We start from the raw sequence: 17,721 nt of genomic DNA on the forward strand, positions 1-17,721 counted from the left end.
TTGGACATAAAAAGTTTAATAACCCTATCAGATCAGCAGATGAAAAAATATGGCAAATGAATGGAAACAAGATTCATAAACCTAGAGAGGGAAAGGCACTTTTAAACCACCAACATGTAGAATGAATTGGACATAACTTTCCTATGTTTATAAACACATATAAACATGTTTATAAACTATGTTTATAAACTAGTTGTGTAAACACAACTAGTTTAACTCCACATCATGTTCAACTACAAGAATGGGATCTAATTACAATAAGTTATACTCCATATATGTATATGTCAAAATACACTGTACTGTCACGAATATCTAAAAAGAAAAAATTAAAAAACAAAAAACCACCCATCAACACTACCACCAGGAGCATCATGATTCCCCTGCCACATTTAGCTGCTACTGCCTGCCTTTCCACCCCCCACCCCCCAAAAGCAGTAGTGATTGATGGAGGCTGGCTGGTAGGCACTAGAATAACACAAGTCCTCAGGGGTTCCCATCTAGATGGAACTATTTTTTAACACTGAAAATAAAACTTTCTGCTACAAAAGCAACAGATATACTAAAACTGGGTTCCAGAACTATCCAAATTACTCTTAAATGATTTTATTTTTTAATGTCAAGTTTTCTTTACCAAATCTATCCAAAACACTAAATTTTAGAACTTAAAATTTATAAGTGCCCTAAACTCATGTCAAGACACCTTCTTCTAAGCCCTAATGTGCATATCTCCCCTTTAAAATGTGCAAGTATCTTGTCATTGAGTTGTCATTCTCAAAGATATTTCTCAAGAAAAAAATTATGAATTAAACACCTGTAAATTCTTCTTCACGTCTGTTATAATGCAGCAATTGATCATCCAGCCCATAGTGGTCTATCAATTGAGTAAGGCTTAGTTTCTTGTTCTCTTCTGACATAAGTGACTGAAGCTCATAAAGCAACAGCTGGCTACAGTTTCTCCACTTCGATATTAACAACTCTAACTGAGACAGGTTATTCTTTGACCTATACATTTTGACTAGTTTTAGCCTCCGAAGAAGCTCTTCTTTGTCCTGAACCTGCTTCATCAATTCTGCTTTTTCTTCATTTAACTCTTGTTTAGGATTCTCAATCACAAAATCAAGTGACTCAGATTTATATGCACTGATATTCTTGGTATTTTTCGAATGTGCATTTTCTTCAGATTCACTGCCTTTGTTTTTAGAACTTTCTTGAGATTCCAAAGCGTTTTCTTCTTTTGAAGATGCTGGTTTCTCTGAAATAGTCTGGTCATTTTCTTCCTTCTCTACTTTAAGACGTTTTATCACACTGCAACAGGAATTAAATGACAATCTTGTTTTCTTTAATTTGTCTTTAAGTGTTGCACTCGTAGGTTGTTTTGGTGAACTATCCGTATGGGGAGATGGTGGATCCACACAGGCCTGTGGAGTCGTAGGTTGGATCACAGACGAATCTGATGGACTTTGCACGGTGGAAGTGAGATCCTGATTCACTTCTGCTTTCTTGTTTGTGTCCCCAGCACCGTCCTCCTGGCTCGGGTCAGGCTGGTCTCCGTGTTCACCACAGCACTGGCTTTCCTCAGACACGGCGGGACCGGAAGTGTACAGCGTACAAACGCTCCAAAGGCAGAGACCGCCAAAGAGCAGCGTTGGGTTCCAGCCCCTGGAGAACCAAACGCGCCAGAAATCGACCGAGGGGGTCCCCGCACGTTCCTCTGAGCTAGTGCCTAGCCTTGCTGCCCAAAATCCACCGGCCCCGTCACTACGCGGCCCACTCTGTCTACCTCAAAATCCTGACCCCTTAGAACGTGGCTTCACACTATTTAGCCAATCTGGGATCAAAAGTTGAATCTTTCTAATGTGTAGTTTTATAGATTTTATTTTATCCAGTGATACGTTTTATCAGGTGAGGTAGGTTGATCTCTGGTATTGCAGAACAATATATTCCATGAATATAGACCAATTGATAATCCACAAGTTTTACATTTGAAACAGGCTTGGTGAACTTCCTCTTTAAGTTTCTGTTCCTGAAACTTAAATATGATAAATTTTCATATGCTTACTAACTCCTATCTATTCTTCAAGCCAGTCCATGCAATTTTTTTTTTTACTCTTCCTGTGTGTCCTTTGTTAACACCTCCATTTGCATTCACCTTTGTTGAACTGTTCACTATTTCTGAACTCGAGAGTCATTAGCCACCATCCACCCTAAATTTTGGTTATTTTAACATGGACATGCCATTGCTGACACCAGCAGATACCTTTCTGCTATCTACAGATGTTGGACACAATGTTCAATAATGTTTTGAAGGAATGAACAAGGCACTTCATTTCTTTCCCTTTCTCTATCTAAGTATTACTGGAGTGGTAATACCACCATCCCTGCTCATATTTAAATACTGGGTTACAGAAGGGAAACAGAAGAAAAAAACAATGCCTAGAGAGCACACAAAGTGCAAAATCAACCCTAAAATTAATACATGTGGCCAAGCTTTATTAAACCTTTGTGTCTGGTGACACACTTCAGATTTCAGCTTTGCATCCAGAGTGCTGACAGACACAATGGCTGAGCAGTATTGTAGTGGAGAGAATTGATTTTACTAATGCATGAAACAAGTGCAGCATTTTTATGCTAAGCAATTAGTTTTTGGCAAGGAAATCTCTGTGTAGAAAGAGGAGCCTTTTTTCTGGGTGACATAACAATTTTCTTCATTGGAGTAAAATATTCTTTTCACCATCTGAATGTTTGGGGAATATATGAAAGTAAAAAGAACATTAATATCCTCTTTAAATGCCTGGTGACAGCACAAGAGATGGCACTCAGAGGGAGAGGAAAATTGGCCAGAGGGCTGCAGAATTTCAATTCTAGTTCCACATGTGCCACCTATTCTTCAAAGGGTGTGTGGGTGATACTGTTTCCAAGTCTCAGTTCACTTGTTTTTGAAATGAGAAGACAGAGAAGGAAAACTCCTTGCTAATCCATGTTTTTCTGCTCTTCTACTAAAATCTGGATCTACAACTTTGACCTCTGTGGTTGTTGCAGATGCTGACAATGAAATAATTTATCAAAATCAGTCTCAAATATGTTGGTGTGATCACCACTGAGCAGGAAAAAAGAAGAAAGAAAAATCCACAAAAATTGGACTCTGAAGAGCCTTATGAAGGCCTATCCAACCCTCTCCCTTCAGTAAGCAAGGGTGAACCTAAATTACTCCTTGATCAATCTACATCTCATCCTGTCTCCAAATAATTTCAAGTATAGCCCATAACTACAACATTCCTACTCATAGGAAATTTATTTCTTGAATTCAAATGGGATAATGCTAAGTTTTACAGTTTTCTGTTCTTATAGTGAATAATACCATTTCAATCTTTATTTTGAATTCTTGACTCCCACAAAAGGTTTGAACTTGAAAGTTCAACAGTATTTCCAAAGGTCCTGAAAAGGGATGGTTCAGAGCATGGAAAATGCCATATCATTTTATACTATCAATCACACATGATGGAGTATTGTATGGGTCTTTGTGCTAGATGTTGGGACACAATTTATTTTCCCCAAGTTACCCAAGTCTTTTCCTATGAAAACTGTCTCACATGAATATGTATGCATACGTGTGTGTCTGTGTTTAACTTCTTGTTTGCCTTGTCTTATAGCCTTCACTAGCAAGGAACAAAAGGACAAGTACATGATAGCTAATTAACATATTCCTGACAGTTGACTGAATAGTTGATAGGACATCATGGTTCATGGATATTCAGTTAGTAACACACCTAATGATAAAAACTTAGAGAATAAGAAGATTGTTTGGGCTCACAATTTCAGAGGTTCAGTAAATGGTCAGCTGAGTCCATTGCTTTGGGCCTGAGGAGAGGCAGAACATCACAGTAGAAGGGCATGGTGGAAGCAAGCTTCCCAAGACAGCCAGGAAGCAGATAGAGTAGGGACAATATATATGATCCCCAACACTCCCTCCAATGAGCTGCTTCCTTCAGTTATGTCCCACCTGTCTGCAGTTACCACCCAGAACGGCATTCAAATGGACTAGTCTACTGATCACGTTACAGAACCCACAATCTAATGTAATCATTTCACTCCTGCATTGACACATGAGCTTTTGGTGGTAGGGGGAACACCTCATCTCCAAATCATTAACATTTACTGTTTCTCAAATAACTCTCAAAAATCATTCTCAGAAGTAGATATATTATCATTCCCGTTTCAGATGAGGAGATTGGGGCTCTGAGATGTTCTGAAACTTTTTCAGGTAAAAATCAAAGTTTCAGGAGCCAAGATTGGCAGATCTAACTTACTTCAAGGCTACTGTTCCTGTACATGGAGTCAATTTAAATAAAAGGCAAATTACATGTAGGTAAATATCTGATGTGAGTGATCCTGCAATAAACCATACATTTTTAAAAATTAAAGCAGCACTGACTGTACAACTATTTGCATGATTTTTGAATATTTATGCACTAGAATTCAACGAGAGGGGAAGCTGCTTCATATCTCCCATAATTTATTTTTCAATAAAATGTAATAATTACCCTAAAAACAAACTCTCTAGGGATTCACTGCAATGTACCATTTTCTTTGGGTAAAAAGCTTAAATTCTGACACACAAAGAGAATTCAGTGTTGGAAATGGGTCATTTACTTCTCTCAAACCATGTAAACACACCTTAAGGAAGAATCAAACTGCTCCTATTCATTACAGCTTTGCTTTAGGAAAGTTCCCTTTCTGCGGTTTGATTCTTTATTTTTCCTTCTGGAAAAGAAAGCTCATGGTCTTTGTATTTGGGAAAAGTGGATCTGAATTACAGAAATCTTCCAACTAGAAGCACCAGCTCTTTCATTTCTCAGATGACAAAAATAAAGTGTAAGCATATTATTCCCAGAAAGACTTCCTGAGTGAATTTTGAAGAACACAGTGAGATCTTTGGTTAGTGATATTTTGTAGAGGCTTGTGAATGTATTAAAGAGTTGACCCCTATATTCATCTTTATAAAACACACCACTCCTAGATAACCGTATCTCCCTTGAGAGATGCTTAATCTATCTTGGGTTGTGAATAATGATTCAGGTCAAGAAGAAGGGATGTGACTTTCTTCTCATGCTTGAAACAGCTGCAAGGAATTTAAATACATTCATTGAATTCCCCTAAGATTGGGAATAAATATCTACTCTCTCTACTTCCAGTTGCTAATATTCAAATTGGTTAGAGACTTTAAACATAACTTGGGTCTGAGAGCACAGTATACAACTCAAATACTATCTGTTATCAGTAAAAATACTACTTTCTTGTAAATTTGTGCTCAGAAATTTTTAAACAGAGCCATTTTTTTTAACTCTTAAAATTCTGACCTACACATGGGCAGAACACTTTGTTTGGGGAGCCTTAGTACAGCTTAAATTTACATTTTAAGAAAGTTTCCTTAAACATGAAGAAAAGACAAGAAGGAAACTCTTATTTCAGGACACACACATGCACAGAGATGCTATAGACTGTGTTCATTTAGGCATCATGTAACACCTCAGGAATACCATTTATGTCCATTTCTTCCCTCTATCCTCATCCACAATCTTACTCTACTTTTTTCCTGAATGGCTATCATAGTGTTCTAATTAATTTCTTCCAATTCTACTTCATATGCCATCACTAACTCTCCAAAAACAGTGTTTTGGTAGGTGAGTCAGGTCTATAAGCTTTCAGCGGCTCTCCATAGCATAACAAATTAAAGATAAGTGCTTTCCTACCTTAGCGTTCAAGACTTCCACAATTCAGATGTTGCCTGTCTAAATATGACCTGTCTTTTCTACTTGTTTTCTGTTTCTGTATTCTTGGTCAACTGCAGTCTTTACTCTTTCCTTTAAAAATTTATTTTATTCTTACAGATTGCATTTGATTCATTGTATACAAATGGGTACATCTTAATTGAATGACATTTTCTCTTCTCTGTTCAACCTTTAGCTCAAGACATTTCCTCTGGATGCACTGGTCCTCAATTTCTAATTCTCATTTTCTTCAAGGTCAATCTCAAGTACTGTGCTCCTCAAATTTTAAATGATTGTTCCCTTTTCTTGAAGCCACAAGGTACTTTACCAGTCCTTGGGGGCCTCTGCCCATTATATCTTAATTACTGTTAAGTGAGTGCTTGTCTTCTGCAGGCAGAAGGGGTAACAGAAGCTCCAAAGATCATCCCTGTGTTCCTTGATGGATGACAGATAAATAGTAAATATGGTGGGTGGTTAGAGATAAATTAGCCATAGATATAACATAACTAGGTGTGCTTTCATGTTGTGGGTTATAGGCAATTAAGAATCTGAATCAAGGTGCAGAAGGGATGTCTATGACAATTTCTTAATTTCAACCATTCATACCCAATACTAATTAATCCAAACCATGCTTGTAATTTTAAGTTTTCTAGTAGCAATGATTTTTTTTGTTTGTTTTTTGTTATTGTTGTTTTGGTATCAGGGATTGAATTCAGAAGCACTCCACCACTGAGCCATATCGTCAGCCCTATATGTATTTTTATTTAGGGACAGGGTCTCATTGAGTTGCTTAGTGCCTTGTTGTTTCTAAGGCTGGCTTTGAACTCGAGATCCTCCTGTTTCAGTCTCCCAAGCCACTGGGATTACCAGCATGCACTACCATGCCCAGCTGTTTTTTTTAAAGTAACAAGAAATAGATGAAATTAATTTTAATATACATTTTCTTTAACTCAATTTATCTAAAATATTATCAAATGTGATTAATATAAAAGTATTCACTTGCTTTTTTAATATTTAAAGACTGAAATCTGGTGTGTAGTTTATATTCACTGCACATATCAATTTGGACTAGAAATATTGCTAGTGTGTTCACTCCCACAAGTGGCTGGGGGCTACATTATTGGATAGTGCAGAGCTAAAGCACACAATTGTGGCATTGATGAATCAGTTCCTCATTTTAAAAGAGATCACTTTCTACATCTTTTTCCTCTCCAGACTTCTTTTTAGATAGGTATGGAACTATTTTTTCCTATACTTTTTCTTGTATATGTAACTTAATGGCTACTGAGGAATTCTCAGAAACAGGAAAGTCCATATGATACAGGTATTATAAAGCATCATTAAATAATGTTATGCCATTTGTAGGCAATACTGAAACCAAGATGGTTAGTTTAGTTTTGAATAAATGAAGCAGAGTACCAAGTTATTCTTTGAGAAAATGTAACATGCTCACCAGGGTCACATGGGAAACTGATTTTTGTTGGAGTACTTCACCCAAATTTTTACCAACCCAAATTAGTTTTTAAATATTGTTCTCCTATAAATAATAATGCAAAAGAGCAGAACTTTACTTTAATACTTCAAATATAACTTTCCTTGACAAGCTGTTCTTTGGAAGAAGAATTTAAATGATAATGAAAAAGGAAAGCCGAGTCACATGATAAAAGCAACTCCTTTCTTAAATTTCACATCAATCATTAAATAACAAGATACACCATCCCTCTCCCATGTTAAGTTCATGAATCTCTTAGACCATGAGTCCTGTGAAGTAGAGATTTGATTACTCTATTTTATCATGCATTCTGCTTTTAAGATCCATTCTATCATGTTATTCTTATGCTCACTGTGGTAAAACACAAAATAAAGGAAATTAATTAATAGAAACTAATGAAACCCTCCCCAAATACCTATAATAGTACCTCTTTGTATTGGCTGCTATTATAGATTTTTTAAAAATCTAGTAGGTGATATGACATTGCAGAGAGAATAGGTTGGGAAAGAGGAAGCCATGTGTATCAATACAAATTCCTGACTGAGATACCTAGTGGAAGTTTTTCCTTCTCTAAGCCTTGGTGTCCTCGATGGTGAAATGTGCATAAGTAAATGTATTTGGAAGATAATTTTTAGGATTAAATTTAAAAATCCTGAATACTAAAATTTACTACGCACTCAACAGTAATTTGTTTCCCTTTCATTCCTCTGCCCCTTCCTCTTTTGCTCTGGAAATTCCATGAACGCAGATAAGGAAGAGTAGATGTTCAGACACAAGCAAACAACTAAGTGGCTTCTACTTCATGAAATCAATAATGTGAGAGTAGAGTTCTGTGGAATGTTGGTGTACGACTGCCCTGGGACTTTTTCTTTCATTTTCTATTCATGCTATACATTGTGGGATCTGTGTTATATATTGGATTAATTTGAGACTGTTTTGTAGATGAGTCTTTTCTTCCCCAAAGATTTTAAAGTTTTTGAATACAGGGACCTTTAGTCTATTCTTGGGAATCCCAAGAGGACTCTGGGCTAAGGTAGGCATTTAAAAATCACTTCAGTTAATTGACTGGTATCACAGAAGAATTCTATTCAAACAAAAGGCTATTGTACTGCAATTGGCAAATGTGGTCCACACCATTACAATGAGTTACCAACAGAATTACTGAGGCAATAAAGGAAACAAATTAATTAATGAAAACTAATTAATTCTCCCAAAATACCTGAAAATGTTACTTTTAAGTGGAAAAAGAAGTAAATGAAAGTAATTTGACTACAAATGTCTGATTAAGTGACAGAGTTAGGGACAGAATGTGCTCTGTGGAATTTCCCTTCCTTACTAACTTTAATTTATATCCCTTCAAGAGATTTGCAAAGGCCTAACTAAACAGGATTCTCATTTCAAATAAAAAGTGAGAAAAAGTTTCTGTAAATGTTATACAATATGTCACACCATTAAATATTGTGAATTAATCCCATAAATCATGAAAGCTTCAATGCAAAATCCAGTTTGTCTATGCTCCCTTACAGAATATATGCAAACCTTAAGGCACCAAAGGAATCTTTCATCCTACTTACATTAAAATGATTTTCTTCCTCAGTTGGCACTTTTCCTATAATTATTTTCAAAATTATCTTGACATTCGCTCACGAAATTTGAAGCCACTGAAGACAAGGCTAAATGGCATACTCCATTCAGTAACTTCCGTTAAAAGAGATAATTGCATTATCTCTCTTGCTGCTTTATCTACATTTCTTCATGCTCCTAGTGTCAAATTTGTTTCATACATATATTTTAGTTCCCATTGTGTGCCACAAGATTTTCCATGTTATTATCTATGATTTGTATCTGCCATAATAATGAGCACAGTTACCAGAAAATAGACACACAAACACAAATATGCATCTATGGAAATGTGTTAGCATCTATCAATGAGTTCCATAATAACATACTGATAAATCCCTTTCTCATGGAACTGGTTGTTATTGTTTTAAATTTACTGGACAGGAAATTCTAGATGGAACAGATAATAAATTTGTAGTATGAAAATGAACAAAATTATTTTACTTATTTATAAAGAAAGTGAAGAGATATGTTAAAGACTGACTTGAGTTGGGGAGTATACTGTACAACTGTATACCTGTATTCTTAACTCCTTGAAACCAATAACTTCTTTGAAACCAAGATAGTAAAACTGAAAAAAGAATAACTTCATTGAAACTGAGATAGTAAAACTGAAGAAAAAAAAAAAAAAAGAATGAGAAGATGATAACAGGGAGAAGGTCTCAAGAAAGTCCATTCCAAGTGGTGGAAATATTTTGTGCAAAGGACTTGTACTGGGAGGCAAAAAGAAGGGTAAAGGAGCAAAGAGGAAGTGGCAGAAGAGAGAGTTTCAGGGACGAAGGGAGGACGGATGGATAACATAGACATGCACAGGTCACCCTAGGGATTTTAGTCTAAATGCAGTGAAAGCCTTCAAAGAATTTAAGTGAGGATTAAGGACTGTGAGTACTTGATTGATTAAAAAAAAAAAAAAAACAAACAAACAAACAAAAAACTTCTCCAATGTATTCCAGGTGAAGAATACATTGAGGGAGCACTAGCCAGTAGTCTAGACCCAGAAGAGGGTGTCTGGATAGAACAATCACATGTAGACACAGTGCATTATGGTTACATTTTGGAGAAAAGCAGAGAGACTTACTAATGGGTTTCATGTCTTTGGGGTAAAAAGAAAAGTGAAGGAGATTCTGTGGTTTGGGTCTAAACAATAGGGCAGATGGTACTTCCATCTGGTGAGGTAGGGAGACAGAAGAAAGAAGAGGTAGATGGGAAATTCAAGACTAAAGTGCTAAAGAACTTTCTAAGGTACTAGTATTTCACAGACAGAAAACTGAGACTCAGAAAACTGAAGAAATCTGCCTGAATTCTTATATTTGACTGGGAACTTACTAAATTCTCTGACTTTAAAACTTATGACCTTTTTACTCTATTCTGGCTTCTTGGCTTTCCTTTCTGAAAGAATGTAATTATAAAATGGCTTACTACTGAGTTATTTGCCCTTTATGCACTCTCTATATAGAAACATGCTTTCATCTGTACAAATCTTTTATATATGACTATTATATACACTACTATGTGAAGTGAAAAGCAATTATATTTTCAACTGAATATAAATCTTGCCAGCTTCATCATTACAGGTTGAATTGGGTTCAAAACAATACAAATGTAGAATAATACCTGTGATCTTAATTAAACTTTGAAGTTGGTAACTGACAGTTTTATAAAACTAATTTCATAACTAAATGGGAAAGTATTCAGATTTCTTGTTATCAACTCAAGCTAGTATAAGTCCCAGGGAATTTCCAGCAAATTATACATGAAGTATTCTCTATTCAATGGCTCACTCATATTTAAAAGCAGGCAGTATCCACCATAGAGGTCAAATTCTGTTTAGAGATTCAAGAGAGCAAGGAGGGCCTCTTGAATGTATTTTCTCAAAGAAAAGAATATGATATTATAGAATAGTGATTTTTTTCCCAGCCAAATAAATAATTTCTTTTTCAGTTGCATCAACTTAATAACTTAGGTGAAAAATTAGCCACTATTTAGACTCTAAGTTTTGAAGTAGTATTTCCAGGAAAATAATACTTCAAATACTAAACAAATGTGTTTTGTGGACCACTTCAAAGATAGGACAATCTGCTCTTTTGAGAAATGTACTTATTTCTTCACTGATGTGTTTTAAGAAGACTAGGCAGAGTATGCATTCTTAAGCAGGAGGCCACCCTTCCCTTGGTGTGCAGCAGGTAAGGTTTAACCATTTCACTCTATTGGCTATATCTCTTTAAATGCAAAAAAGCACAAAGGCCAAAGTCATGAATTCTTCTGTTCCAGGGAAGTAATTTAGCAAGAGCAAAGTTTTATAATTTACAAAAAGAATACAATTTTATATCTTTAAAGGAAGAAAATTTGTCCTCCAAACCTAATCTATTATTTCTCCTTATAGAAGAAATAAAGCTGTTTTAACATAATAAACTAATGTAGATAAGTATTAGACATAATATCTATTCTCCTTCATAACAAATGGTATTTTCAATAAAGAGAGGTGAGATGAAAAAGTGCTTCAAAAATTCTTCAATACATAAAAAAAAAATGTGCAATTTGTTTTTTTAAATTCAGGAACCTGACAATTAGTAGCATGAAGTGATACCATTCCAAATCCATCATACAACGAAAAAACAATTAAAATCTAATAACAGTACATGTTAGCAAGAATATGGGATAATAGAAATTTGGAATTACCACACAAAAATAATAATTGTAATATGGTGTATAGTGTAAAAATTGGGGAGGGGAATGATTCCAAAATTTAAAAAACAAGAAAACAGAACAACAAATTATGGTATACTTATACAATAGAGTATGACATAGAATTTGAAATGAAAAAATGATATATATATGAATATATCCATATATATATGAATGAATATATCCATATATTCACATGGATATAAATTAAAAACATAACAGTCTAAAATAAAAATGAACATAGGATACATAAATTATGGCACCTACTTACAAACTTCACAAACACTATTTATTGTATATAGACATATGTATGAAGTAAAAATGTGTATTGGACAGAGACCAACTTGAGAAGAGTTGATACTTCTGCAGAGGAACTGAGAAAAAATTGAGTAGAACAAGGATTTCAAAAAAACCTACATTAAAATATAATTGCTAACCTCTAATTCCAAGTGAAAGATAGTTTGATTTCATAGATCCATTCTGTCTACATTTTCTTATAATTTATACTAAAGCATTTATGAAAAGTGATCATGAGAATTTAAAAAATCTTTTAGCTCTAATGGTTATAAGACATCTTCACTGGCATAAATATGAATGTTTGGAAGTTAAATGTACACATAGTGAAAATAAAATTATTATCCTAGAAGTTAGTAATGACAATTTACATAAGAGTTAATTAACCAGAAGAGGCTTTAATGAAGTCTAATCAAAATGTGATGTTGATCTTTCCTCCCATTTGCTACTCTGCATTCTTTGTAGTTGCTATACAAATAAATACAGTTCAATTAAAACCCAATATTTTGTTAAAAGACATTTTCACTTTTGTTATTGCAGGAAAATGTTACTCTTAGTGAAATTTTATTTTGCTTATTATAATAGCATCACAAAAGTCAATGACAAAGGATACATTTATGTTAATATTTTATAGTCAGAGATTATCATTATTTGTGAATATGTTGAATATACGACACTTCACTTTTTCTGCATAGCATTAATTTCATTCATGCGCACTCCATAAAACTGCCCTTAAACAACCAGGACATCGACTTGGTAGAAAAAAAAAAAAAAAATTGATGGAACTCATCACAAACTCTTTTAAAAAGAGCTAAATGGCAACATAGGATTAATCTCAAGGCAAGATTTCTTAACATAAAAACTGATTTAAATATGCTAACTCATCTACGGTTAGTCACAATTTAATTAAAGCTTAATTTCAAAAATTTTAAACAAAAACTAGAAAAAAATCATTATAATTAACACCAGCAGCATATAGAGTCAGCAAGAATAGCACAATGTCTTCTAAAAGACTATTGGAGATTTCAGCATTAACAGCTCATTCCAAGGCAATCATTAAAAGACATTATCGGATAAATAGAAAAATTATTGCTGACAGTATGGCTTAATGAAGGGGCCTATTTATTTGAAAGAATCAACCTTCTATCAGTTACATTAATCCTCAAATTCTTGGTCCTGCAAGAAACAAAACTTCAACACCGCCCTTTCACCATTTCCCAGTAAGGAGGAATTAATCCATTTTAGGCTGTTCCTCTAATACTTCTGCCCTCCTATGAAAATTGAGTAGTGTTGGATAAAATATTGGGTTTTAAGACAATGAAGGCTTGAGAAAAGATCATATTTAAAAATAGAAAACAATAAGGAAAAGTGATTATCATTATCTATAGAAAGAACTTTGAGTGTGAATTAAAACCTAAAAACACATTGGGTTCTGAAGCCAAGGATTGCATTTAAAAATCCTGGGTATTGACCTAGCCACTTGGAGTTAAGACTGCAGATTAAAGGAATCGGAAAAGCAATTTGATAAGGATTAACATTTACCAATACTGTAATTGAAGAGCGCTCGAATTCATCCAGTAGGACCTATCATGAAATTTGATAGACACATCTAGAGAAGAGTAACAGATTAAAAGCACTATGCCCCTGCTTCAACAACTCTCCAAAAGGAAGGATTTAATAGACCAAGAACCACAAGAGAATCTTAAGAAATAGAATATGTCCATCTATTGAAAGGTGGCCTAATAGTCACAGACACAACTTCCAGGTGAATCAGCACCTCAGCACCTCCATTAACAAACCAAAGTTGAAAAATTTGCATAGCATTGTGGTGTACTGAACGGTGTACTAGGAAATATGGAAATACCAGAAGGAAAGGGACTAAGAAGGTAATCAAAGATGAAACGTAATTTAGATAAGAGTAAAGGGTATATGGAACCAGAAGAGACATAATCAAAACCAAGATACATAAAATCCATGATGTGAGCTGTTTCAGATTTTGCACATTTTGTTCATAGGGTAGTATTATTTAAAAATATCTTGTTTCATTATACTGGATAGGCTCATAAATTTTTTTGGCTTGTGCATGAGTTGTGGCAACAGTGACGGAAGTAGAAAAATTCTAAACAGCCCTTTTACAGATAAAATTTCTGTAATGTGCCTATCTCCTTTTCCAGATCTGCATTTCAATACAAATACCATATTTAAGGTTTCCATATATAAAAAAAGTAAATACACATAAATGAATGGAGACTAAACAAAATTAGTACTTTTTAAGAATGGTATAATAAAATAATATGGTTGATTTGAGTTTATATGTTTTCACATTTGTGTTTTGACTGGAAACACTAGTGAAGCATTGTTTTTGTGGTAATATCACCATACAAAATATTATTTTCTTTTTTAGTTACTCATTCATTGACTCATGTAAAACTGTATAATATAAATACATTTAGAATGTATTATTTTAAGGGAAATAATAAAAAAATTTTAAAAATTATCACACACACACACACACACACACACACACACACACACACTTCTCCAGGATAAATTTTTAGATAAGGACACATAGTCCTAAAAATTTTTACTGCTATCTTAGAAATGTTAAGAATTACATTAAACTTCTTGGTAGCCAACTTTATGGAATTCAAATATGATATCTCTAGTTTTTAAAAAAGTTTTGGATTTTAAGGTACCATGAATTTTGCTAAAAATAGGGGATTCCAAGAGTTGAAGCTTATCAAAAGCTTTTTGTTTTTCTTTTCTTGAGATGGGGGTCTCACTACATTGTCCAGGCTGGTCTTAATTGCTGGATTCAGGTGGTCCTCTGGTTTTAGCTATCAATGTAACTGAGACTATAATATCCAGTTATAAAAACCTTCATATGAATCATAGGGCTATTTAAGAATGTAAGTTTTCCAATTCCTCAAACAGACACACATGACAATAAAAATGAATTTATCCTCAATCACAAAGTGACCAAGTTAAAAGACTTTTAATATAACCTATTTTTTAAAAGGATATTCAGCAACAGGATATTATTCTCTTATGTTGTTGCTGAGACAATAAATTTCTGCAGACTTCTGTCCAATTGCCCAGAAAGATGTACCAAATATAAAATGGGTTTATCCTTGACCACAAGAGTGCCACTATTAGAACTTAAACCAAGGAGACAATCACATCAGTATATAAAGTATTTATAAAAGGATGCTCTAAGGAATTCATCTGTACCTCTACACTCATAAAATAGGACAGAACATATATTCATCAATACAGCCTACTGTTTTTGAATTATAGACCATTATATAGCTATTAAAATTATGTATCAGTTCATTTTAATTGGAGGTCAATCCCATATTGTTGAACAAAAGGCAGCTTGTGCAGCAGACATTGTAAGATCTCTTTGTTGTAAAATTTAATTTCAATAAACATGTACATGCACACTAATATGCATATACATGTAACTATCCAGATGGATATTAAATATGAGGTATGAATTTGGGTTAAATTTATAAAATACAGTGGTTGAGAATCACAATTCAGAAATCAGGGTGCCTACATTCAAATTTCAACATCACAACTTAGAAAGTATGTAACTGGGACCAAGTTAGTTAACCTCATGAAACTGTCATACTCTTATCTGGGATGTGAGGATAACAACACCTACTTCATGATGTAAAATTTTAGCAAAGTTCCTGGTACACTTGGTAAGGCCTAAGTAATTTTTAATTGTTAGGATATATGCGTATTTTCTATTGCATTATTTTTACAACATGAGCATGTATCATTTGCATATAATCTTACTTAAACATTTAAAAAATATAAACATAATGTGAAGTCTTGGATTACTTTCATAATTAACTAAATTTTCAATGTATCTATTTTTAAAAATTATTCTTATAAATATTGTTTGTACCTTAGAATTAATATGCTATTAGTGTGTGAAATATCTCCTTAGGAGCTGAACATTCCTGGGTTGAAAAGGACTTTGATAACAGGGTGTGGCGGCATGAATCAATACTCTTAGCTACTTGGGAGGCTGAGGTGGGAGGATCATTTGAGCCCAGGAATTAGAGGACAACCTTGAAAATAGGGCAAGACTCTCTCTTAAAAAATAAAAATCATGACTCCAAGAGTGGACTCTTATGGGAAAAGTGGCACAGTGAGACACATATAAATGTGTTTGTTAACTAGAATGTAATATAGTTAAGATTTGGTTCTAGAAATATACCCCCAAAATCTCATGTTTTGAAAGCATGATCCCTCATGCAGGAATGTCCAGAGGTTAGAATGATTGGACTGAGAGCTGCAACCTCATCAGTGTATCAATTCAATTGATGGATTAATAATCCAAATGGACTACTGAGTGGTAACTGCAGGCAGGTGGAGCTGGTGGGAGAAAGTCACTGGGGGTATCCCTTGGGGACTATATCTTGTCCCTGGCTCCTCATGTGCACAAATGCATTCTCTCTCTGTCTCTGTGTTTCTTGTTTGCCAGCAGTTGAGCAGATTTTTCTACCATATCTTCTGCCATGATCTGCTTATCTAAGGCCCAAAGCAATGGTGCCAGCTGACCACTGAAATGCTGAAACCATAAGCCCAAATTTACTCCTGCACTAATTGTTCTCGTCAAGTATTTTGGTCACAGTGATGAAAAAAGAATTAACTCATAGTTGTTATATATTCAATTTACAACAGTGTTCCTGCTAGCCAAGGATAAATGTAACTATTCACAAGGAGATACATTTGCCTCCAGAAAAAGAAGAATCAAATCTTCCATTGACCAAGTTAAATGACCTCAGATATGTGGTGTTCTAGAAGAAATGGTAAGGTAGAGATTTTAGTCATCATAACAATATGCTGGGCAATTAAAAAATAATAACATTAACAGAGACAGGGAACGCATCTCAAATTGCATACCACTGTAATTTTGGTATTATTTGAATCACAGGCTAGCATATTCATTTCTGGAGAGGCCTGTCCTAGAGGTGAACTTCTTATTGAATGAGAGGAAAGAAAAATGCAAAGGGAAGGTAATGATAAGTACTTTAATTTTAAATTGTTAACCCGCTAGCCTGCTTGAAAAGAAGAAAAATCTGTTGACACCACAGTCTTGGACATTCTGCAAAAATAAAGGCAGCCAACGTTTTAATAAATTTCTGGAACACATCTTCGTTTCTCAGTACTAAATATGTCATTGTTTGGAGGTTCCTTTTGGGGGATCCACAGCTCTCACAGGTAATCAATGGTGGGTAATTTAACAGTTCTCAACTTTAAAAATAAAGCATCAAGACAAAGTACAACCAATCCTTGTGATTATGTTGTCTCTAATGTTGTCAAGAGGTCATAGGTAGAGTATGGCAGTTACCTGTCTCTCCTATACTCATTATTTACTCCTGCAAGGATAGCAAGCAATCTCTGTTGCATTAGTCTTCACTCTTGAATATATAACAACTACGAGTTAATTCTTTTTTATCACTGTGACCAAAATACCCTGTCCAAATGCAGACAAGGGTAAGCAAGAGATCCTTTCATTCTCAACCTGCATCTTCCATGTGATTTCACATATGCAAAATACACCTCTGATTAGTCACAGAAAAAGATACAGTCTGTTTTGTATTTGTTAACTGTAGATCAGACACCAACCTAGAAGTTTAATATACTTTATTCTCACAAATCTCTACCAGGTATCACTTACTTTTGATAGCCAAGGAAATTGAAGCTAAGAAAGAATAATTTGGACTAGGCAATGGCTAGTTAATTAAAACAATCTGTATATTGACACAGAATCTGTTAGAATGATTGTTTCCCTCATTTATCCCTTTCATTGCAGTGACTGATTCAAATGCATTGCTGTCAATA

General features: G+C 34.5%; 2 protein-coding genes across 4 annotated transcripts in view; both read right to left on the reverse strand.

The window, feature by feature from the left end:
• Positions 1-17,721, reverse strand: part of LOC306660154 (cGMP-dependent protein kinase 1) — a 1,225,718-nt gene that overhangs the window by 665,759 nt on the left and 542,238 nt on the right. The window lies entirely within an intron of this gene.
• LOC306660242 (swi5-dependent recombination DNA repair protein 1 homolog) lies at positions 205-1,778 on the reverse strand (the record flags this gene model as incomplete). The annotated part of the gene is made up of 1 exon (XM_079138394.1): positions 205-1,778. A coding segment is annotated over one exon (975 nt), but the record flags the coding sequence as incomplete, so codon positions are not given.

Source organism: Sciurus vulgaris (genome assembly GCF_902686455.1).
Source record: "Sciurus vulgaris genome assembly, chromosome: 4".
Lineage (NCBI taxonomy): Eukaryota > Metazoa > Chordata > Mammalia > Rodentia > Sciuridae > Sciurus > Sciurus vulgaris.